General features: G+C 36.9%; 2 protein-coding genes across 5 annotated transcripts in view; one reads left to right on the plus strand and one right to left on the minus strand.

The window, feature by feature from the left end:
• fcho1 (FCH and mu domain containing endocytic adaptor 1) overlaps positions 1 to 21,660 on the plus strand; it is a 47,640-nt gene extending 25,980 nt beyond the window's left edge. The window contains exons 6-27 of one of the 2 annotated variants that reach the window (XM_065246774.2): positions 171 to 323; positions 1,339 to 1,443; positions 3,240 to 3,338; positions 3,521 to 3,617; positions 3,828 to 3,945; positions 4,084 to 4,108; positions 4,884 to 4,944; positions 6,781 to 6,932; positions 7,049 to 7,073; positions 7,800 to 7,856; positions 8,783 to 8,834; positions 10,411 to 10,529; positions 10,834 to 11,769; positions 11,919 to 12,025; positions 15,055 to 15,169; positions 15,296 to 15,407; positions 16,019 to 16,174; positions 16,303 to 16,435; positions 16,830 to 17,026; positions 17,180 to 17,244; positions 20,851 to 21,018; positions 21,192 to 21,660. In XM_065246774.2, coding sequence (XP_065102846.1) covers positions 171 to 323; positions 1,339 to 1,443; positions 3,240 to 3,338; positions 3,521 to 3,617; positions 3,828 to 3,945; positions 4,084 to 4,108; positions 4,884 to 4,944; positions 6,781 to 6,932; positions 7,049 to 7,073; positions 7,800 to 7,856; positions 8,783 to 8,834; positions 10,411 to 10,529; positions 10,834 to 11,769; positions 11,919 to 12,025; positions 15,055 to 15,169; positions 15,296 to 15,407; positions 16,019 to 16,174; positions 16,303 to 16,435; positions 16,830 to 17,026; positions 17,180 to 17,244; positions 20,851 to 21,018; positions 21,192 to 21,220 — 3,081 coding nt within the window. In that variant the 3' untranslated portion in view covers positions 21,221 to 21,660. Of the gene's footprint in view, positions 1 to 170; positions 324 to 1,338; positions 1,444 to 3,239; positions 3,339 to 3,520; positions 3,618 to 3,827; positions 3,946 to 4,083; positions 4,109 to 4,883; positions 4,945 to 6,780; positions 6,966 to 7,048; positions 7,074 to 7,799; positions 7,857 to 8,782; positions 8,835 to 10,410; positions 10,530 to 10,833; positions 11,770 to 11,918; positions 12,026 to 15,054; positions 15,170 to 15,295; positions 15,408 to 16,018; positions 16,175 to 16,302; positions 16,436 to 16,829; positions 17,027 to 17,179; positions 17,245 to 20,850; positions 21,019 to 21,191 lie in introns of both variants that reach the window. The other variant, XM_065246772.2, reaches the window with a different exon arrangement.
• A 13-nt stretch (positions 21,661 to 21,673) lies between these two features.
• The window catches only part of rfx2 (regulatory factor X, 2 (influences HLA class II expression)), a 42,606-nt gene continuing 38,866 nt past the window's right edge, over positions 21,674 to 25,413 (minus strand). For all 3 annotated transcript variants that reach the window (XM_065246777.2, XM_065246775.2, XM_065246776.1), the window contains 2 exons: positions 23,723 to 23,765; positions 21,674 to 23,636 (listed from right to left, as the gene is read on the minus strand). In XM_065246777.2, coding sequence (XP_065102849.1) covers positions 23,524 to 23,636; positions 23,723 to 23,765 — 156 coding nt within the window. In that variant the 3' untranslated portion in view covers positions 21,674 to 23,523. The remainder of the gene's footprint in view (positions 23,637 to 23,722; positions 23,766 to 25,413) is intronic.

Raw genomic sequence — 25,413 nt, forward strand, 5'->3', positions numbered from 1 at the left:
GATTGACGTGTGGTCCATAAAAAGAAGTGATACGTATAGCTTACCTCTGAAATGTCAGCTGGATTCGTATTCGAAAAAAACTTTCAGAAACTTTCCGAATGGAAGGTGTATGTTATGCATCAATTGCCCATATGTACATTTGACACTGTATTATTTTCTGTCTTATGGAGACTAAGGAGGAGGTGATTGGGACCCTTGAGGCCGTGCAGTCAGTTCAGGTGCAGAATGCCCAGCTGCAGAAAGCCAGAGAGGGCTACCATAGCAAGTGTATGGAGCTGGAGAGACTACGCAAAGAGGGAGCTCCTCAGAAAGAGCTGGAAAAGGTGTGTGTGTGTTTGTATATCAAATCTAATTTGTAAAATGCATAAATGTAAATGTAAAGAAGAAAGAGAGGAGAACATTAAAGGAATATTTGACCTCAAAAAACATTATTTGCCACCCTTTTATTATTTTGAATGCATTTCCATCCGTTCTTGGGTCAGTGACAAAAACGGTTTGGTAAGATGAGAAATTCAAAAATATTTTAAAAAAACTTGTTTTAAAAAGCATGCATCAAGTATATTGCAATGCACATATTGTATTTATGTGATTTAATGCAATAAAAAAATTACATTTGCACCATTTTTATGAAAGTTAGACTGAATGGACCTGAAAATGTCAAATGGTAAAATCATTTTAAAATATAATTGTATTAGTTATTTCTAAATGTACATTTTAATGAGTTTTTGTAATATTTGTCCTGACATATGCTGAAAACTGCTTCGTTTTCCAAATAATCTTTGACAAATGATGTAAAAATGTATGTAAAAAAGCATATTACACTAAATTAGATGATTATATTTTATTCCACATTTTTTATGAATATATTTATATTTTAATTTAAAAAATACTAGTTACACCAATTGACACAGACCGGTTACACCACATTGACATTGTTGCAATTGTTCCCCAAATATTCTTTCAGAATGAAATAAAACCAGAAATTTTAGACTTGGTCCTCAAAAAAAAAAAAAAATGTATGCAAGTAATCTGCAAATTTATTTTGAAATTTTAACCCTTTTACATTTTATTGATCCATACAGATACAAAATAATTAACGTCACGTCATTGCCCCTTTTAAGACAAAGCTATCATATGAGATTATCTATGGCCATATGCTTTATTAAAGAATAAGGACCACATTATTTTTTGTTCCCCAGATGAAAATAGGTTTGAAATGAGGATGAGTAACTTGAAGAGGAGTTTATTTCACTTTGTGTGAACTTTAAGTTGAAGCTGTAGGTTTCTTGTATCATGTTGACATCTGGCATCTTTCTCTTTTTTTTGCTTCTTTCTTAGGCTGAGCTGAAGTCTAAGAAAGTGGCTGAATCTTTTGCAGGGTCTATTGAGAAGTTTAATCGTGTTAAAGGAGAGTTTGAACAGAAGATGTGTGAATCAGCACAGGTAAGTGAGAGGTCACTGATGTTTTGGGGTGATTGGTGCAGACCACAAACCGCATCTGAAACATCTTTTAAAAAGAAAATAAGTTGGGTGGGCCAACACATTAATCAAATTTTACAGAATCATTGCAGTGATAAAGTAACCATGGCTACAAGAACCCTTTGAGAGTCTGTGTGACAAAATAATTACATGCCTGCAGTCTATTTCTGCCGGGTGACCAGCACATATAAATAATTTGAGACTGAAGAAAGGATGGATCTGTAAAATGAGTTCTGACGTCACTCCGGGAGCAGATGGTTCGTGGTATCCCCCAATTATGGCTTCAACATTAGTCTTTAAATTGAAGAGGCTGATCAATATTAAATGCTAATGACAGTTCTGTTTCAAAGTTGGCAGTGATTAATTAATATCCCAAATAAAGGTTACTAATGTGGAGTTTGAGATGCACTTTGTGATTATATAAAATTCTTGGTATGATTATGGTGTTATATTACATTACATTACATTATAGTTCTTAGTATTACATTCACTTATGTGATAAACTGCAAAAAAATATTTTCAAGAAAAATATTCATATTATTTTTGTCTTGTTTTCAGTAAAAATATCAAAAAATTCTTAAATTTTGCTTTTTCTTGATGAGCAAAATTACCCAAGAAAATAAGTCTAGTTTTTAGACCAAAAATATCTAATTTAAGTGATTTTGTGCATAAAACAAGCAAAAACATCTGCCAATGGGGTAAGCAAAAAAATCTTGAACATTTAAGATACATTTTTTTGGTCTAAAAACTAGACTTATTTTCTTAAGTCGTTTTGCTCATCAAGAAAAAGCATCTTAATTTAAGAATTTTTAGATATTTTTACTGAAAACAAGACAAAAATACTAAGAATTTTTTCTTGAAAATCATTTTTGCAGTGTACTTGCTACACTGCAAAAAATGACTTTCTTACTCAGTATTTTTGTCTTGTTTTCAGGAAAAAATATATATAATTTAAGTGAAATTGTGCTTAAAACAAGCAAACATTTCTGCCAATAGGGTGACAATTTTTTTCTTGAATTAAGTGTTTAAGAAAAAAATTTACTTATTACAAGATTTTTTTTCTCACACCATTGGCAGATTTTTTGCTTGTTTTAAGCACAATTTCACTTAAATTGTATATATTTTTTTCTAAATTTAGACTTATTTTCTTAGGTCATTTTGCTTATCAAGAACACATCCTGATTTAAGAATCTTTAGATATTTGTACTGAAAACAAGACAAAAATACTAATTAATTTCTGTCTTGTTTTCAGAAAAAAATACAATTACAGTGAAATTGTGCTTAATACAAGCAAAAATATCTAGGGTTTAAGAAAAAAGTTTCAAGATCGTTTTTCTCACCCCATTGGTAGAATTATTATTTTTTGCTTGTTTTAAGCAAAATTTTACTTAAATTGTATTTTTTTTTGTCTAAATATAGACTTATTTTCTTAGGTAATTTTCCTTTCAAGAAAGTACATCTTGATTTAAGAGTTTTTTGATATTTGTACTAAAAACAATACAAAAATGCTAAGTCAGAAAGTCATTTTTTGCAGTGTATTGGTGTAAATTAGTATTAAAGAGGATGATTTTGTGGGATATTGTTTGGTGTGGTACTTTTTCAGTTCTTTTTGATAATGCTTTGATGGACTTATGGATTTATTCATGAAAATGTGTTTCATTATAAGGAAAACGCATTATCTACAATGGGTTTTATGATATCTCTTGCTACAGTATATCATAAGGCATAACCTCTCTGTATTTGTTATTGCACACCTGCAGAAATTTCAGGGCATTGAGGAGGCTCATCTACGACAGATGAAGTTTCTCATCAAAGCGTATTCTCATTCCATTGAAGATACACACGTACAGGTTGGCCAGGTAAAGCTCTGAAATCAAATCTACTTAAAGATTTTAATAATTTCAGCCAACTTCAGTTTTCTATTTTCATCCTATAATTGTTTTGAAAATTGTGTGTCCAGCTGAATTACCCCTGTGGTTTCTGGTTGATGTGGTCTTGATTAGCTGTGCACGATTAAATCTTGTTTCTGTTCCTGCTTCAGGTCCATGAGGAATTCAAGCAAAACGTGGAGAACATTGGCGTTGAGAACCTCATCCAGAAGTTTACAGAGCAGAAGGGAACAGGAAAAGAAAGACCCGGTGAGACACACAAACTTCTCTATGGTCCTGTTTCCCAGATGTAAATAAACGTCAGTCCAGGACTGAAATTGTGGTATGCTGTCTGAAAAGTTGATGCAGAATGATTAAATGAATTAAAAATCAGCAATTGACTTTGTATTGTGTTTCTGGCATGTAAGATGGCATGTACCAATATAGCTGAACAAACCTGTGTGTGTTTGGGTATGTAAGGTCCCGTAGGGTTCGAGGAGTATCTGTCTTCACTGGTGCCCGAGAACAATAAAAAGAGTCGTGCTAAAGCCTTTAGGATTCCTGGATTGGGAAAGAAAGACAAGGAGCCTGATTCTGCGTGAGTCATGCTTGCAACACAACACATGTAATGTTTTAGAGAGCTGTAACTTTCATAGGCATATACCTGTAGTAGTGGTTGATCAGTATCTGGTTTTCCTGTTTGAGTTTTCATACCTGTTCCCTTTTTGTCCTCCAGGGATTCAGCTGTGGCAGATGCTCTTGTGAGTTATAACACACAAACATACTCTGTTTACGCTTTAGTTATATTTTCGGGTTTTTGAGAGGACTGTACAGAAGCACAGGAAACAGTGGGGAGGAGAAATGGCAGAAGGATTGGGAAGGGACCATGAACTTAAACTCTGGTCTCCTAAATCGCTGTTGCGATATGTATCTGGAGTGCTGTTGTTTACACGCTACTTGGCTAAAAGAGGACACACCATGCCAAAAATAACTTCTGTTGTGTTTAAATAAAGAAAATCATCATGACTATACGGTGAAACACAAATAAAATTAACTTTAGGGATGTCACCAAAGTTTTAACTATTTTTCCCTAAAGCCATAATCAGACCCCAATAAACGGTTTAAATCAGGTTTGTGTATTTGTTTGGTAAACTAAAAGGTCTAATTTCTATACAAATGCGTGTGTGTGTGTAAGTAATGTGTTTGTCAGAGTCTGGTTACCTCATTAGGCTATATTTAACCTTGCCGTCACTCCTAGTATTTAATAGAGCGTGTGATAGCCCACCGGCTGCCACAGATCCTTCATAAACACTGTTAAGAGCTTTTATGTGAGACTGTGTTGTTTTCTGTCAGACATCCACTGATGCTTTCTTCCAACATCAACACTGATCTCATGAGTCATGGAAACAGGATTAGTGTGTTTATGAGATCACTGAACTGTACAGATTCACCATAGTTGTAAAGTTTCATGTCTCTTTAAATGTTTTTTTTTAATTCATGTTGTGAGTCGTGGTGTCTGTTTGTGATTGTGTGCAGAACTCGCCCCTCGAAGTGGACGACGAAGGATTTGTCATACGTGCAGACATCAACCAAAATGATATCCTTCAGGAAATCCATTTATTAATGCATTAAGAGCATGTGTGTGTGTTTTTGTGATTTGAAGTAGGCTCTGACTGGTTCAGCAGTAACAAAATAAACAAGCGGCTTTCGTGGAAAACACGTAACTTCCGGTAAACTTCGCTAAGAGTAAATAACAATAAAGTCCTTTTAAAGTAGTTTATTTATATAACAACAAGCAAAATAAACAACAAGTAGATTACCTAGAAAACCAAAACATTGAGTTCAGTTTAGAAACTAGTCAGACCAATAAACACACAGAAACCGGAAGTGAAGTTCTGACCAGAAGCGCAATCGCCTCACCGCATGTGCGTCCGATAAAACAGTCTATATGTTTTGTTTTATTTCAATTAAGTAAGCCGATACTGTAGGGATGTGAAATGGACAATTGTAGTACTGTCCAGTGCCAATTCAATTTCCCATAAACTATTTCTCCTAAACAACCTTCTGATAAAGATCAAGTCCCTTTTTTTTTTTAGATTCCTATGAATTTAAAGTTCCCCATCAGTTCTGTTTCAGGATGTGAAACTTCTATGCCTTTAAATAGGATAGATATTTTTGCACTTCTCCAACAGCTGTGTCTGTACGAGAGAGAGTGTTTGTATTTCATTTCATTTGTGTGTCTGTACAACCAGTGTTGGAATAAAGAATAACAAAAACATCAATGTCACATGTAAATTGTGTACAGTATAGGTATTATAACTTTATAACTTTATATTATAACTGTCTACTGCAATCAACTCACTCAAAATCTCTTGAAACACCTTTTATGACAGCACACAAATTTAAAACCCTCACCAAAGATGAGACAGTGGATGATGACTGTAGCCCTAAAATGGCTAAACAACAATTTATTGTGCTTTCATGGATTCACAGACTGCAAAAATTATATAATTACAAAAGATTAATCGCGATTAATTGCATACTAAAAGTTTGTGTTTTGCATAATATATTTTTGTGTATTGTGTATAATTATTATGTATATATAAATACACACATACATGTATAAATAAAAAAAATATTATGTATATTTTTTATTTATATAATATATTTTTAAATATATCAAAAGCTAAATATATAATACATAAATTAATAAAAAAAAAAAAATATATATATATATATATATATATATATATATATATATATATATATATTTATGTAAATGTTTCTTCAATAAATACATGAATGTATACAAAATATTTACACCCAGTGCACACACATATATAATGTAAAAACAAACTTTTATTTTGTATGCGATTAATCACGATTAATCTTTTGACAGCTCTAATATTTTTGGGGGGTGTAATGGAAAAGTTATGTAACTAGTAGTGTAACTAATTATTGTTGGCTGATGGAGTAATAAGTAAAGTAATATTACTTTTGAAAGGAGTAACTAGTAATGAGCATAGACAGTTTCAGCGGTAACAACATAAACAACCAGCTTTTGTGGTCCACATGTAACTTCCGGTAAACTCTGCTAAGAATAAATAACAACAAAGTATCTTAAACGTAGTTTATTAATATAACAAGCTAAATAAACAACATGTAGATTACCTAGGAAACCAAAACATTTGTTATTTTAGACGAGGTATTTGTTTAAAAGTTCAGTTTAGCAACTAGTCAGACCATTAAAAAACCTGAAACCGCAAGTAAAGTTCGGACCATACGCGTAATCGCGTCACCACACGTGCGTCCGATAAAACCGTAATATAATAATAAAAAAATAATATATTTTTAAAGTAACTATCCCAACACTGATCTGTATACCTTGTATGTTTTGTGTCATAAATTGCTCCTTGACTTCGTTGCTCTCTACGTTGTGCTGCTGAGAACAAGGATGGCAATTTTTACTCCAGTGACTCGGACTTTGATGACGAGGAACCCAAGAAATTTCACATTCAAATCCGACCAGTTGCCACCAGTAGCCGTAGCAACTCAGCAGCCAATGAACTGGAGCTTAAGGCCACGGTGGGAGCATTGACTCTTCCCCCTAATAGAACAGTAAGGGGAATTTGTAATGGTTTTTTATTGGCCCATTCATGCTAGCTCGACTGAAATTGCATTTTATTCTCTCCATCAAACAGGCGTCTGTTAAGAAACAGCTCTCACGTAAGTCCAGCTCTGTTTCTCTGTACTGTATACCTCACGGATACAGTAGGTGCACCATTTGTGGCCATAAGGGAACAATTTAAATTACTTGATTGATTTATTATGATTCAATTGTAGACTTTATGGGGTGGTTTCCTGGACAGGGATTAGACTAATCCAGGACTAGGCCTTATTTATATTAGGTCATTTAAGATTTTTTACATACATACCTTACAAAAACTATACATGTGTGCATCTTGAGACAAAATAATGTCACCGATATATGTTAAAATTAGTCAGGACAAGGTGATTTTGAATTAACGCAGCTCAAACTTGCATTTTAGACTGAGCCTAGGATAAGCCCTGTCTGGGAAACCGCCCCTATATGAATCTTTTATGAATTTATAGTAAATTTGAATGAGAGCTGTTGGTTGAAATATAGCTTTGTTAATTGTGACCCTGGTAGTGAAAGCCATTCTGTGTAAATATAACCTTGATATATTTAATATGGACTGAGTAAGGCCATGTCAAAGATTGAAATTAATGTGAAATCAATGATTTGAAATCAAACTTTGATGCTCCAAATCTTAAAATTAGATTATGAGACTTCAGCGTGGATTTTACCAGGGTCAAAATTGATCAATAATAATGGCCTGTTTGGCATGAAGCAGGGCATCCTTTTGCAATTCCAAACCATATTGTGTATGTAAGTGTGTGTTTTTTTCACGTGCTGTTACTCCTCTATAGGAAACTCCAGTTCAGCGGGTCGGTCTGAAGGTGAAGGAGAAAGTGTTTCTCATAAAGGTCGGTAGCGCTCCGCTGAATGTCTGTTTTCACACAGCTTCAGTTACCAAATGGATCATAAATTTTTCAGTTCATACATTGTTTATGTGATCATCTCAAATAGCCACATTCACACACACAAAATGTCCAATCTTCTCCACTGTCCACATTAATAGATGGCATTATCTCACAAACAAAGCTCCGTCTGATGCCTTAATCACAGCAATCTGCCATCCGGCTGACCTATCGCGTCATACGTCATAACTCCACTGTCATTATTGCCTTAGACTGGCATACTGATCTCAGGTCTGCTGAATGGCAGTTTGCTGTAATTACAGCTTCAGGCAGGGCTCTATTTTTATATCATAGGCCTTACAATATTGGCAAAAGTGTAAACAGTTTGGCGAGTGTGTGGGATTTGATGAAAATTCTGGTTGTTTTGGTTTTGGGACTTAAGCGTGCCTTATGGCATTTATTAGATAAAGTGATTTAGTTTGAAAGTAGGTGCTTTAATTATATATATATGATCTTGTCTGTGAAATCCAAGGTAAAGTCTCTTTATCTAATAATGTTTTAGATAAGGAGCATTAAAGTTTGATTTCACTCATTCATTTCACTTTATTTACAATCTGACATGGCCTCACTCAGCCAATATTAAAGATTATATTTTCACAGTGTTCTTTACATTATGTAAGATGATGATGATTTTATGTTGAAAGCAGTAAATTGATAAAAATGACTTTATCTGGGTTCAGACTGGGTCACAATATCTGATTACATATCATATGTTTATTTAGCCATGGTAATGCTATAGTTTAATTGTTAAAAATCTGGTTGTGTAACCAAAAGATTAAAGGTTCAAACCGTGCAAAGGACAATCATAAAGTATCACCACTGATACCTGGATGTATAATTGTGTGGTATTGTAATGCTGTGTTGGTTTGCAGATGGAGAACAGGAAGGTCTGCGCAGGTCCACATCTAGTCCAGATCACAACAGGTATAGAGGCAATTTCTCACACAGCATGATTACTTTCCTTCACATGCAAAAAGGCAAATTTCAAGGTGAAGAGTGTAATATATATGCCACTTTCAAAAGCAAGCTAAATCGCAAACACAATTAAAGAGCCCCTATTATGTTGCTAGATAGATGTCTGTGTAGTTTATGGTTAAAAGCACATTATTTTTCACATTAACGTACATTATTGTCCTCTATGCTCCGCCTTTCTGAAACGCGTCGATTTCTACAAAGCTCATTGTTTTAAAAAGCTTGTTGTGTTCCGATTGGCCAGCTATCCAGTGCGTTGTGATTGGCCGAATACTTCAAGGGTCTGGCAGAAATGTGACGCTCCTTACCATATTTGGAAGATCAGCTCCCAACAGGAGATAATATTGTCGTTAATACCTTATCAATATGAGGCCGAATCTGATCTAGAAAATGCAGATGACCAAGCTGATCGATCAACTTGCCAGTGCGGCTTAAAGGGACACTCCGCTTTTTTTATTTTCCAGCTCCACTAAAGTTAAACATTTGATTTTTACAGTTTTGGAATCCATTCAGCTGATCTCCGGGTTTGGCTGTAGCATTTTTAGCATAGCTTAGCATAATATATTGAATCTGATTAGACCGTAGCCTTGCGCTAAAAAAATATTTAAAGATTTTTAATATTTTTCCTATTTAAACCTTGACTCTTCTGTAGTTACATCGTGTACTAAGACTGAAGGAAAATTAAAAGTTGTGATTTTCTAGGCCTATATGGCTAGGAACTATACTCTCAAACTGGCGTAATAATCAAGGACTTAACTGCTGTAACATGGCTGCAAAAGGCGTAGTGATATTATGCACTGCCTGAAAATATCCCCTTGGTTACTTTTTTTAATAGCAGGGGACTATTTTCAGATGCTGCGTAATATCATTGCGCCTCCTGCAGACATGTTACAGCAGCAAAGTCCTTGATTATTACGCCAGAATGAGAGTATAGTTCCTAGCCATATCGGCATAGAAAATCGCAACTTAAAATTTTCTGTCGGTCTTAGTACACAATGTAACTACAGTAGAGTCAAGTTTTAAATAGAAAAAATATCTAAACTTTTTGGTTATTTTTGAGTGCAATGCTAATGGTCTAATCACATTCAATGGATTGTGCTAAGCTATGCAAAAAATGCTAACGTCAGAACGGGAGATCAGCTGAATGTATTCCAAAACTGTACATTTTTTGAAAACATAGGCTACTTACAGGATGTGAGTCAGAAATGGGAGAAATTATGATAATGTGCATCGAGTCCAGATGAACTCGCTGCGGAAGTAAACTGTTGCCTATATCCTTGCATTCATTGTAGTCCAAGAACAGAGATTTTAGTTGGAGACCATAACTTGCGTCTTCGTAGACTTTAGGATATCTATATTTGCAAATCATTAACATGATGTAAAAACACACACTTACACACCAAAAGAAATCATGAAACAGAAAATAGGGGCTCTTTAAACAACAGGTATGCTCTGACTGCACAGCATTCTCACTTCTAGTGCCATGTTTTTCCATTCACTGTATTGTTTTCCCACTCCGTTTGTGCAGGTTGAGCTCGGCAGCACCCGGTTCTGATGCTCTGTTTGGACCTCCTCTGGAGTCCGCCTTTAAATCTCACAGTTTTGCTGGCAGAGAGCAACTCCAGAACGCCTTTGCTGCATCTGAATGTAAATCCTCTCTCCCCACACCACCCCCAGCCTTATTACAACGATAGATGAGAATCGACTAAACAAGCTATTCTCCTGTAGACAGATCATTAAAAGCTTCAAACCAGCCCTAGTGTTGCATTGCCATATTCTTAAAATGAATTGACTTGCTGGATCATTTGTGTGGGCACTACAGCATAAATTATTCGATGATGGATTAAAGGGCCGAGTGAAAGATTAATTATGTTTTTGCCGTCTTTTATCCACATCAGATATTTTCTTTTCTAAAAATTTATGTTTTGAGCACTTGTTTATTTTTTGCTAGATGCTGCATTCTCTTCTGATTCATCGTCTCCTGATAATGTGGAGGATTCTGGGTTGGATTCACCTTCCCATCAGCCCCTCGATGTGTCCCCAGAGCCTGGTTGGGCAGCCTGGCCCCCAGCTCCATCTAAAGACTCTGCAAACTTTAGTCGAACTTCAGACCCCTTCTTAGCTGCCTTCCACGACCCCTCGCCCGGCCGCTCACCTCTACCGCAAGACGACCTGAACAACGCCTGGCCTTCCAACCTACGCTCTCCTCGTGCCCCACCTGACATCGAGGCCACCACCTTCAGCTTCCCGGCCTTCTCCCACAGCCTGGCATCTTCAGACCTAGAACCCTCAGTATGGAGTTGCAAACACATCCCTCCCGAAGACCCCTTTCTAGCTGCCTTCGAGCGGTCGGCCCCCAAGGACAGCACGCCTCCACCTGATGCCTGGGCTCCGCCTCCACCTCGGCCCGCCAGGGACGGCAGAGGTGTTGACCCCTTTTCCGTCTCTCTGAGTAACACTAAGACCCTTCCTCCACCATCTTCATCATCCAGTCGCAAGGACAGAGACAGGAGAAAAGATCATAGTGTCCCGCCTCCAGAGTCCCCTGAAGATCCGTTCGCTATTACTATGGTTGGCAGTCCGACGCACCAATCATCGTTAGCAGCGCAGGTTGCTGCACAAAGCAGGGTCAATGGAAATAGGCAGACGCCCAGTCCTAACCCCGCCCCAAAGAAAGAACTGGTACATTGGAACTCTGTGCATAACCCCTTTAGTGAGGGAACTCCCAATAACAGCACTGCTACACAAGTGTCCAGAAGACAGAGATCTTTTAACGATGAACCTCGAAGGAACGGACCGCCACTCACACGGCATTCTGGGCCACAAGAGGACCTCTGCTTCTCTACAGACAAGGACCAGAACTGCCTGGACATTAACGCACAACCAGGTACAGTATTAACTATTGGTTGACTGATGTGGGTTTTGTAAGGGCCAATTGCAATGCAGATTAGCAACATAAAGGTTATAGGTTTATGGTTTTGATCTCTCTTTCTCTGTCTCTCCCTGTCTCTCTCTTTCTCTCTCTCACTTTCTTAGTCTCCCAGCATGGTTTCAGGCAGGAAAGCACTGAGCATGTGGTCTTAGCTCCGCCCCGGTCGGTTCGGTCCAAGCGCTCCCCAGGCAGACTCAGTGGCTGTGAGCGGGTAAATGTTCCACAGACCTCAATACACCATCGGTCCCACTAGCAACACTCAAATGTCTTTAAAACCTCATAAACCATTCCCTCAACCGACAGACTCTTTGTTTCACTCTTGTTTTATGAGATGTGGTTTCTGAAATTGCTCCCTTGACTATAGTTCTACATTAACAGCACTATTAAGATCTCACTTGATGCACTTTAATTGCTTTACACTTGGAGGTTACAAATATTATTACAAGAGACAGAACCAACACTTTTTTAGGGATTTCAGCCACAGAAGATGCATTTGTTTTAAGTGGGTAGTTGATTATCAACATGGGTCTGATTTTTGTTGTTTTATTTTAACCCTTGTGGGTTGTTCAAATTCACTACACTATTAGGTTGGTCGTGGATGAAAACATCCACTAAATTAAACATAAACGGCTGTAAAATGTATCAGATGAATATTTTTTCAAAACTACTACCAAATTTTAACCAAAATCTCCATGATTTGAACTCTTTAATTGCCAAGTTCTTAGTGATGTCACTGATTTGGGGGGATTCACTACCCTTTCGGGTGGTTCGTAGGTGAAAACATCCACTAAATTAAACTTAAACGGCTGTAGAAAGTATCAGATGAATATTTTTTCAAAACTACTACCAAATTTTAACCAAAATCTCCATGATTTGAACTCTTTAATTGCCAAGTTCTTAGTGATGTCACTGATTTGGGGGGATTCACTACCCTTTCGGGTGGTTCGTAGATGAAAACATCCACTAAATTAAACCTTAACGGCTGTAGAAAGTATCAGATGAATATTTTTTCAAAACTACCAAATGTTAACAAAATTTCCATGATTTTAACTCTTTGATTGCCAAGTTCTTAGTGATGTCACTGATTTGGTGGGAAATTCACTACCCTTTCGGGTGGTTTGTAGGTGAAAACATCCACTAAATTAAACTTAAACGGCTGTAGAAAGTATCAGATGAATATTTTTTCAAAACTACCAAATGTTAACAAAATTTCCATGATTTTAACTCTTTAATTGCCAAGTTCTTATTGATGTCACTGATTTGGGGGGATTCACTACCCTTTCGGGTGGTTCGTAGATGAAAACATCCACTAAATTAAACATAAACGGCTGTAAAATGTATCAGATGAATATTTTTTCAAAACTACTACCAAATTTTAACCAAAATCTCCATGATTTTAACTCTTTAATTGCCAAGTTCTTAGTGATGTCACTGATTTGGGGGGATTCACTACCCTTTCGGGTGGTTCGTAGGTGAAAACATCCACTAAATTAAACTTAAACGGCTGTAGAAAGTATCAGATGAATATTTTTTTCAAAACTACTAAATGTTAACAAAATTTCCATGATTTTAACTCTTTAATTGCCAAGTTCTTATTGATGTCACTGATTTGGGGGGATTCACTACCCTTTCGGGTGGTTCGTAGATGAAAACATCCACTAAATTAAACCTTAACGGCTGTAGAAAGTATCAGATGAATATTTTTTCAAAACTACCAAATGTTAACAAAATTTCCATGATTTTAATTCTTTGATTGCCAAGTTCTTAGTGATGTCACTGATTTGGTGGGAAATTCACTACCCTTTCGGGTGGTTTGTAGGTGAAAACATCCACTAAATTAAACTTAAACGGCTGTAGAAAGTATCAGATGAATATTTTTTTTCGAAACTACCAGTAAAAATGACAAATTTTACCTCTTTGCACCAAAAATCAAGAATGCATGATAATATGATGTCATGGCTTTGCAATCAAAAAATGACGTTTTAATGGAAGTCAATGGGGCAAAAACAGACACGAACAGCAAATGAGGGAGAAAAAATTTAATCTGATGTTGCATAAAAACTAAAAATGCATTAAAGGCAATGGTTTGATCAGTACTGAGATTGATTCACAATATATGCAAAAATATTGAACAAAAATTTAACCTGATAAAGTTTTACAGCTGTTTAATTTAGGAGCTGTTTTCATCCACAAACAACCCAACAAGGTAGGAAATTTGCTCCCAGTATATTGTTAAGTTTTTGAAAAATTTCAAAGCATTTTCCCAAACTAATTTTGCATCCATATCAAAATATTACACGTAGTCTCTATTGAAAGAAAATCTGTTTTTTATTGTTGTTTAAATGTCTATGTGGTGTTTTATGTGGTGTTGTAAAGCAAGCCATGGGCACTTTACTTATGCATTGTGTAAAACCAAACTTAGCAGTTATTTGTATTTGTATTTATTTATTTATTGCCAAAGATTTATTCCTTGGAATTTTCTTGGTGAGCTCATCCACAATAGTGTCAAACATTTAAATACATTGAAATACATTGTTACATACACATACATATACAACTGTATATTTCTAAACAATTATAAGGAATGAAATACAGTTGCAGAAGAGTTGAGAGCATGAACAATCCTACAATAGGTACTATTCAAAAAACGTGTAGTCTTAGTTTTTATTGCTCTAAGGCGTCTACCTGAAGGAAGAGGCCTAAGGAGGTGACTAGCTGGATGTAGGGGATCTTTCAGGATCATTAATCCCTTTTTCTCCAAACGTGAAACATAAATCTCATCAATAGAGGGAAGATCACAACCAATAATTTTCGAAGCAACCCGAGGAATATTATTAATCTGAGCTTATGTGTCTGAAACTGCCGAATGTGGTATTTATTAACATATATATCAATGGTCCGAGGTGGTGTGAAAGAGTGGAGGCGAGGACTAATTTGCTATGGTCTGAGCTGTGAGATTGAGTAGAATTTGCTATCTAATTTACATATTCATAGATCTGTGTATACTCAATGAGGCAAGGGTGTAGTTACATTCAAGCTGTTTTAGAGCATTTACTAATTTTTTTAGAAATTACTGTTGACAGGTAAAACTTTTAAATATGCCATTATGATGCTCAAATATAAAAATCAGCACAATGCATGTATTATACACAGTAAATTAATGTAAAATAGATATAGAATAAGATGTCACATTGCATGTGAGTGGTACCACAACTTTGACCTCTGACCTGTGTGTTTTAGTCTAGATCACTATGCTCATCTCCACTGCCAGCGCCCAGCCCTCCCCTCACCTCTTCATCATCTTCCAGCCCTAGCGAGTGGGGAGTGCAGAATCGTGTTCCCAGCCCAGCCCGAGGTGACCCTGACACCTTAAACACCCACATTGTAACAACCCGCAAATAAAGACCATGTCTCTAGAACTTGAATGTTATAATGCTAATCTAATGTACATTTGAATGATTTTGCATGCATGACCCTCCAGGTTTGTCTCGTGGACCCAGTCCCATTTCTCTGAGCACTCAGGAGTCATGGCCTGTAGCTGCAGCCATCACAGAATACATCAATGCTTACTTCAAAGGAGGAGAACACAACCGGTCAGTCTTAGGTTGTTGGCTCTGTTTTGAAGTCCTGAAAAGGCTAACTTTGAATGATGGGTCCACGTTTTTGAAAACGACAACAAAATTTGCCTTGTTTTATTGTCCAGGGTCACTTTTAGTAATAAACTCAATGCTTTCGCCGTCTTGATTGTTTGTATTATCACCATTTACTGGCCTGGCACACATATTACATCCTTTTTAATCTTCTTCTGTGTAAACGAACCTTTTTTTGATAGTGTTGTCATGTTTATGAATAGTTATTTTTGAAAAAGCAAAGAAAAAACTCTTAGTTATTACTATATCGCTGTCATGTAAATGTAGCCTTAGCTTCATTAAACACCATAATGTTTCAAATGCATCTCCTGTGACCGCCTGTAATCTGATTTCAAAGTAAAGCGCTTATCAATACATACATCAGTAAATAGTTTAGAGTGTTACAGCGTGTTAAAAAGTTAAAAACATGTTTACACTTGTGTTTAGTACTGACTGTGGATCACCAAAAATTCCTTTGGTTCTTTCACCCCATCTGGAGGACAAAGCCCTTCACCACACTTTTCCGCTTACATTGTTATTAGTAAAACCCAACCATTTGTCTCTGTATGTTTCAGTTGTCTAGTTAAGATCACCGGTGACCTCACCATGTCGTTTCCTGCTGGAATCACCCGCATTCTCAATGCCAACCCTAATCCACCGGTGCTTAGCTTCAGACTGGTCAACATCTCTCGAGTGGACCATCTCTTACCCAATCAAAAGTTACTCTACAGGTATGATGCCCCATTTCATGTCAATAAATCACACAGTGATTTAAAAGGGGTGTGCACATGCAAAAAATAAGTTATGCCAGATATGCTTGCATACTCCTTTAAGTTTATTTGTGTCTTTATACCTGCAGTGACCCATCACAGAGTGACCCAGACTCTAAAGATTTCTGGTTCAACATGCAGGCCTTAACACTTCATCTGCAGAGAGAGGCAGAGCACAACCCACAGGCCTCTTATTACAACGTGGCTTTGGTCAAATACCAGGTCAGTCACCACAAACCTTAATAATGCTTGAATTGCAATTTGACCTGCAAATTATATTTTTAAAGGCAATGCCACTCTTAAAGGGACGGCTCCGACAAAACATATATAAGACATTTATTTTATAAAGTCGTAGAGGTTTACAATGATGTGAGGCTAAACATTTTCTTTATTTCCGACCTCTTCTTTATCTTTATATCATGTGTTCCTTTACGTGCACTGAACTGTTTATAATCTATTCATTTATAATCATTGAACTGCTGTAACCACTCAAGAAACACGAAAGTGTCACACTGATGCTTTTTAACTACCTTTCTTGATATTAGTGTATTATTAGTTGTGTAGTGTAGTGTAGATAGTAGTTTATTATGCTTTATGTTATATGATCTTCTTGCAGGCATCATCTCAGGATCCGGCTCGTGCTCCCCTGCTGCTGTCAGCTGAGTGTCAGCGGAGCGGCACAGTGACGCGCGTCTCTCTCGATTACCACTGCTGCCCAGCAACCGCCCCTGCCACACAACTGACCTCCGTACAAGTGCTGCTACCCCTCGATCACACTGCCACCGACCTGCAGTGCCAGCCACCTGCATCCTGGTAAGAAACCATGTGCATAGAGAGTGTGGTATGGATGAATTACAAAAATAATATGAAAAAAATTGTATGGGTTGGTATTCATGAAAGAGGAAGAAAACTGGTGAGAAATGTAAAGTAATAAAGAGGCACTTACTGATCTCTTTTGTTTTATAGGAACGCAGAGGAAAGACGACTCTTATGGAAATTACCCAGCCTCTGCCCGACCAATCACAGCAAAGGTCATTACCATCACCACGTTTCTTTTTACCTCTCTCTCTTGCTCGCATTCCATACATTGTGCTAACGTAACATATAATACGTTGTCCTAACATTGCATTCCATATGTTGACGTTGCATTCCAAACGTTGCCCTACCGTAACATATCATGCGTTGCTCTGACGTTGCATTCCATACTTTGACATAACATCGCATTCCATATGTTGACCTAACATAGCATTCCATACGTTGCCCTAACATTGCATTCCATACGTTGCCCTAATGCAGGGGTAGGCAAGTTCGGTCCTAGAGAGCCGCAGTCCTGCATATTTTAGCCTAAGCACTGATAATCTAACCTGCTGTCTAAATCCTAAAGACAGTGATTAGCTTGTTCAGGTGTGTTTGATTAGGGTTGGAACTAAACTCTGCAGGACTGTGGCTCTGTAGGACCGAACTTGCCTACACCCGCCCTAATGTAACATATGATACATTGCTGTAACGTTGCATTACATATGTTGCCCTAATGTAACATACCATACGTTGCCTTAACGTAACAGATTATACATTGCTGTAACGTTGCATTCCATATGTTGCCTTAACATTGCATTCCATACGTTGCCCTAACGTAATATAACATACGTTGCCCTAATGTAACATTACCAGTGTTGGGCAAGTTACTTCCAAAGCGTAATACATTATATATTACAAATTACTGTCATTTGAAAGTAATTAGTTACATTACAATATTACTGTCTCTGAACTGTAATGAGTTACACTACTTTTGCGTTACTTTTGAGTTACTTTCATCAAAATAACAGAAGCATGACGTGGCATATAAAATATAAAATACTAAAATGTAGTTTATCGATGCTTATAAATCTAGAAGTTATGTGTTGGCCCTCGAGCTTTGAATAGGCACTGTGAAGACTTATGGCAAAATACAGTAACAATCACTGTCAGAATCATAAACATGGACAAATGATCTGGTAAAAGTCTGGTAAATGATGGTAGACATACCAAACACAATAGAGCTAGAGCCCACTATAATGCAACCTATAGACTAATAACATGGCAAGACACGCAACCTCTTTTCATTTCTATTCTTCACTTTTGATTCAGATTCACAGCACAAACCTGGCATGCACTGGGTTGACACAACTTATCAAAAAGTGCTATTGGAGGATCAGGCCTCAAGGAATACAGCTCATTTCAGTACAATATAAGGATTACATGTAGACTAACATATAAAACATAGACAAACAGAGGAACACTGCTTTTTGCCAAACAATGAATATAGGCTCCCATACAAAGGCTGGTAAAAACTTTAAACAGTGATGTTTAAATGTACTATTTAAATAACCATGTTTAAGTCTACATTAATTTTATGTTGTAGTTTATGTTGCTGTTTGTAATAAAACTGTAGATAGCATAGGAATAGCCTAGCAATCTATTATGTATATGGACTGTAACCATAGCAACGTTAGCTTACCTTGTCATTGCTGGTGTGGTGAAATGGATTTTACTGGCAAGATTTCTAAAAGTCTCTTTACTTCTGAGGTTCAAGCAGCATGGGAGACCGATAGAAACTTTCTGTTGCTTTTACTTAGTGCTCTCATTCGCAGTATTATGCGTGTGCGACGCTACCGGACCTGATTGCGACCACTTTAGTCAATGCTTATACGGCCGCGGACTTCCCAGATTCGGCTCTTTAAGAAACGCGTCTATATTTAACGCGCACCGCGTTCAAATCGCATTTTAAATACAAAATTAAAGTAAAAATGAACATGCTGCATACAGCACCTGGAAACGGCCATACGCTGCGTCCCAAACCGCCTACTTCCATTCTATATAGTAGGCAAAGAGTACGAGAAGTAGTGCTTTTCGCCTACTATATAGTATGGAAGTATGCGGTTTGGGACGCAGCCTATTTTACCCGCAGATTTTTCCTGTGTGGATGCTGGTCGCGCGCATTGGTCAAAAATAAAAAAATAAAAATAACACTGTCTATTTTTGAAATGCATTGTTGTAACGTGCGCGTTACTAAGACTGTAACGAGTAAAATATTACCAACATTTTATTAGTAATGCGTTATATTACTGCGTTACTGCAAAAACTAATATATTACTGTAATATATTATATTTTGTAATGCGTTACTCCCAACACTGAACATTACATATCATACATGGCTCTAACGTTGCATTCCATATGTTGCCCTAATGTAACATGCCATACGTTGCCTTAACGTAACAGATTATGCTGTAACGTTGCATTCCATATGTTGCCTTAACATTGCATTCCATAAGTTGCCCTAACGTAACTAACATACGTTGCCCTAATGTAACATTACATATCATACATGGCTCTAACGTTGCATTCCATATGTTGCCCTAATGTAACGTACCATACGTTGCCTTAACGTAACAGATTATACATTGCTGTAACGTTGCATTCCATATGTTGCCTTAACATTGCATTCCATACATTGCCCTAACGTAACATAACATACGTTGCCCTAATGTAACATTACATACCGGTATCATACATGGCTCTAACGTTGCATTCCATATGTTGCCCTAATGTAACGTACCATACGTTGCCTTAACGTAACAGATTATACATTGCTGTAACGCTGCATTCCATATGTTGCCTTAACATTGCATTCCATAAGTTGCCCTAACGTAACTAACATACGTTGCCCTAATGTAACATTACATATCATACATTGCTCTAACGTTGCATTCCATATGTTGCCCTAATGTAACATGCCATACGTTGCCTTAACGTAACAGATTATGCTGTAACGTTGCATTCCATATGTTGCCTTAACATTGCATTCCATACATTGCCCTAACGTAACATAACATATGTTGCCCTAATGTAACATTACATATCATACATTGCTCTAACGTTGCATTCCACATGTTGCCCTAATGTAACATACCATACGTTGCCTTAATGTAACAGATTATACATTGCTGTAACGTTGCATTCCATACGTTGCCGTAATGTTGCAATCCATATTGCCTTAACGTTGCATTCCATACATTGCCTTAACATAACATACCATACGTTGCCATAACATTGCATTCCATACATTGCTTTAGCGTTGCATCCATACGTTGCTGTAACGTAACTTGCCATACGTTGCCATAATGTAACACACCATACTTTCATTATAATAACATTGCTTACCGCTAGAGCATCTTAACTAGTTTTAGATTGCTGTATTGACACAATCTTGAAGAAATTTTCAGTGGAAGTGGGTGGAGGAGGAGTTGTAAGAACAAAAGGCCAAGAAGCAAATACATATAATCTGATCAGAGACAAGCAAACAGAATTAGGGAATTTTGGAACCAAATGCATATTTTATGAAATATAAGAATAATGTTTAGCATTCCTTCCATAACTTCATAACACAAACTTTCCTCTATCATGTCTACTTTTACGACCACATCTTATATTTAAAGGCATTTAATTTGATCAGGGGACCAAAGAATTTAAGAGGACAATGAGAGATTATTTCAACTTTTTACACACATCAAATGGGTCTCTGAGACCACAAACATGTTAAAGTAAATTGTAGTGTGAGGGAGATGAACAGCTTTGTGCGTATGTTTATGGTTCTCAGGGTCTGGCACATTGTGTGCCAGTTGGCAGTGCCTTGAGGTGCCCCGTGGTCCTCCACCAAGTCTGGCTGTACAGTTTGTGGGATCTGGGGCTTCTCTCTCAGGCATGAATGTGGAGTTAGTGGGCAGTCGATACCGCATGTCCCTGGTGAAGAAGCGATTTGCCACTGGTAAGACCCGGTTCTTTCATCCTTGTTTACTGGCTCTTTGGAATATATAAATATATTTTAAAATAACTTAATCTTCAAATGTTTTGGAAAAAGTATTAGTATTATAAGTAAGTTGACATATTGTCACATTTTTTCAATAGATGTAGTAATAATATTCTCCTGTCACTTTCTAGGAAAGTATATGGCTGGCTGTTCTTTGTGAGAGAGGTGATAGTGTCTGGTCTGGTACCACAGAGGCACACTGTTTGCACTTTTTCTGGGCTGGAGAGTTCATATTGTACACAAGTGTGACATACGGGAAATAGAGACTACCCACAATGCATCACTTGTATTTGCAGGAACTGTATGCACTTGAACTGGGGACCAGCTGGCAACCAGCTTGAAATCTAAACAGATAAACCCAAGAAGCTCTATTTTATTTGTATATATTGTTTGTTCTGTGCACAGACCTTGTTTGAAGTTTAAAAAACTGGATGTAAATGTCATTTTTGGGTAAGTTTGTGAACAATTAAGTATATACTACAGTAATGTGTATAAACATTTTAAATAACATTTACAAAAAACGGTCCTGTTCATGTTGAGTATTCAAGAAAGATTTAATATGGAAAAATGTGTATTTGTGTGTTTATAAGAAATGATTCATTACAGCAAACAGTTATCTTCAGACAAAAGTGGTTTACACAAATTTATTACACTTTTAAACAGTACAAAATACAGTCCAACTAAGCGGTTGAGGGTAAATAAAGAACATTTTAAAGGACACAAAAATAAGGTATCAATATAGTAGTGAGAAGAATTGCATCTACCTCCATAAAAATATTCCTTAGCCGGAAGCTTTAAAACAGCAATACAAAAGAAAAATCGAAATGAGAAAGTTCCCATCCCAAAAGCACACAAAGGCAACAAACGTGACAGGCTAGAAATACAAAGCCTGACACTCACGACCAACCACAGTGAGAGAACATCAGCCAATCACTTCTCAGAAACACAAAACAGCGACTAGAAATGAAATTACTCTTTGTATATAGCACAGAGGGGTGTGTAGGGTGCCCGTTATGGGCCGCTACCAGGCACCAGTTGAGATCCCACTTGGGTTCAGCACAACATTGGAATTACAAACATTGTGAAAATGACATCTTTTGAAAATATTTCCAGCTTTACATCAGTCAGTTGGGCACAGTTTTATTTTATAAGCATTAAAACGATCGATAGATCTTACATCAGATGTACAGCACCAGGTGATGAGGCGTTTCTGTAAGTATCTGCATATTATTTTACTGGAATTCTCTATTTTGGGTTTTTTAAACCTTCTAGAAAAAGCTTAGACATTTGACAGGTTACAGAGTTAAAACGCGTTACCCATAAAAACAACTTTTTTGCTATTACATATACACAACTTCAATCTGTTATGCAAAGGAAGTTTTTAATCTTAATAATAAAAAACAACTGTATGGGGTATGTAAAAAGCTCATGTATACAGTATGTTTAATTTAATAAAAATAACACAAAAACTATTCACATAAACTGGTTAACACACACACACACACTCACTTCCAGTTACTTCAGAAGGCCTTGTGTACACACGTGCACACACACAGGTACTTTCAATATATTCACAATCATTTAGGCTCTTTATAACCACTGCAAACAACTAATCATTTCTTATACAGTATAGCTAGAAAACTAGACCAAAGTGTTACAAACCATATTTGGTGAGATCTGCCCTAAAACTAGGAAAAGGCTCTACCTGGGTAATAACCATTAACACATACATGTATGTACATCCTGGAACTTTCAAGTGATATAAGGATGCTTTTAGGGCAACCAATCAGCACAAACTGATTGAATAATCTCGGTCATAGTGACTTAAAGTGAACAAAAACATTACAATTAGACACTGAGGAATATAAACTGTTGAGGTATAGACTAGTCATCTCATATGGCCAGGGCGTTTATCTACAAAACTGCAAGAATTAAGTGTCCACCCTTCATTTCATGGAAAGGCATTTGCATGTGCAGCCCTGCTGTTTAAGCAGGTTCGGGCGGATATGGGGGTGCAGCCTGAGGAACCGCAGGCTAAGGGCACGACTGAAAATGTGACTATCTTTAAAAGGTGCTTCAGACATCTGAGGTTCTGAGACGATACATTCATTCTGCGGTTAGAGGCACGGCCGAGAAAACGACAGGACGAGACGGAGTCCGAAAGAAAGAGAGATAGTTCTGTTCTAGTGTTTCTAAGGCACTGAATGAAGACTATGGCACGTCACAAAACTAGCACGTTCTTTATTCACAGTCGCAGAAAACCTAAAGGACCCAGACAGCAGACAACGTCTGCCATCTAGGGAGAGAGAGAGACAAACTGACCCTACACAAATCTACGTTCTCTCAAGATAAACAAAAACCACATAGTGTTAGCTTGACCACCGCCATCCCTACATTTACTGCTAAACACGCACACACAGAGTAGCGGGTAGCTGTGGGCTGTCGTGTTCTGGGGTGAGGCTTTTAGATCTCCTGTAGGGAGTGATTTATCTCGATTCTCTCTCTCTTCACTGCCGGTTCGTTTATGCTCCTCGACATATCTCCATCACTGCCCATATCGTCTGAGAATGAGGAGTCTGTAAGAAAAAGAAAGTGAATGTAAGAACATGTAAGAACCTTGAAAATGAGAAATGCATGTTGGGTGGGCATTCAAATCTGTTACCTTTCTCCATGACTGGCGGCATCATTGTGTTAAAGTCACTGAACTGAAAATTTAAACAAAGTTGATATTAGCACATCAAGTATGGGTACTTTAGATAACTTACTTCAGCAAGTAAGTTTTTAAAAAAGCTGTGTAGTAATTTTCCCCACTTTCAACTATTCTTTCACACATCCAGTATAGACGGTTTCAGCAGCAACAACATAAACAAACAGCTAAATAATAGGTAAATATTACTTGAGACCAGTCATTAAAAAAAAAGTTATTTATTTAAATATTATTTTACACTTATAATAATAATAATTTCATTAAAAATTTGCATTTTAGGATGCACAACATAAAAAATTCTCACATTATTTGAGTACAGTAAATGCGAATAATGATAGATGGAGAACCATTTGCAGAATTCATTCTGACGTTGCGAACATTAAACACACTGAACTGACGTCCAGCTGTTTCCGCTGGAATTGTCTTTACCATATATGGGGCTCGACGCCTTGTTTTGTTTACTGTTGGTTACTAGGTTACCAATATCACCGTCATTCTTTCATACAACTCGATAGAAACGCACATAATTCGCATTTCTTTGTTATTTCTTTTTTTGGCGAATTTTGAAAAGATTCGCTTCACGTTTGGATGAAAACCCAGCTACTGTAACCTGGATGCTGCAAATAATTTTGACAGGTAACTTATTTTAATATTACACAAAATTAAATATAAATATCTCTTTTAATAACATGTCCGGCATTAAATATACAAATTATTAAACCACATAGTGTGTTTGTGACATTTGAACGTCTTTACTTAAAACCGAAAGTAAACGCGTTTTCCTCACGGAAGGTCGGTATTCGTTAAAAATTAGCAAATAAAATATTTCAAATCAATATTTAATGCTCCTTTCCTTACTTATTAGGTAAATAGTGTGTAATAAGCGGGACAGGCAGCAGGTTGTTACAGCAAAAATAATAACTTTCATGTTTAGTAGCTGGGTTTCCATCCAAACGTGATACGAATCTTTTCAAAATTCACAAAAAAGAAAAACAGAAATGCAAATTAGGTGCATTTCCATCAAGCTGTATGAGCGAATGACGGTGGTATTGGGTAACCTAGTAACCAACAGTAAACAAAACAATGTAGCCTACGCGTGGAAAATGGAGACAGGACTGCATGTAGTCATGATGGGGCAATTTATTAATGAATTTGCCGTGCAGCTTGTAATTGCCAAACTGAAAGCTGTGCATAGGAGAAGGAATGCAGCCCTTTGAAGAAGGCACTAAGGACATTGCCACGACGTCGAGCCCCATATATGGTAAAGACAACTCGAGCGGAAACAGCTAGAAGGTCAGTCCTGTGGTTTTAATGTTCGCTACGTCAAAATTAATTCGGCAAATGCGTTTCCATCTCCCATTTTTCGCATTAACTCTTTTTCGCGTAAATCAAAAACCACCTCAAGCGAGCGTTAAAACTTTTTTACGAAATGAAGGGATTTTCTAATCGAAATTTGGCGTTTCCATCACTCGTTTTCGATGATCACACGCAAAATTTCGATTTTAAAATCCCTTTATTCGCAAAAACATTTTACGATCACTTGAGGTGGTTTTTAATTTATGCGAAAAAGAGTAAATGCGAATAATGATAGATGGAAAGGGATTTGGTGAATTAATTCTGACGTATGGAACATGAAACCCACGGGA

Source organism: Paramisgurnus dabryanus, chromosome 11 (genome assembly GCF_030506205.2).
Source record: "Paramisgurnus dabryanus chromosome 11, PD_genome_1.1, whole genome shotgun sequence".
NCBI classification, from domain to species: Eukaryota; Metazoa; Chordata; class Actinopteri; order Cypriniformes; family Cobitidae; genus Paramisgurnus; species Paramisgurnus dabryanus.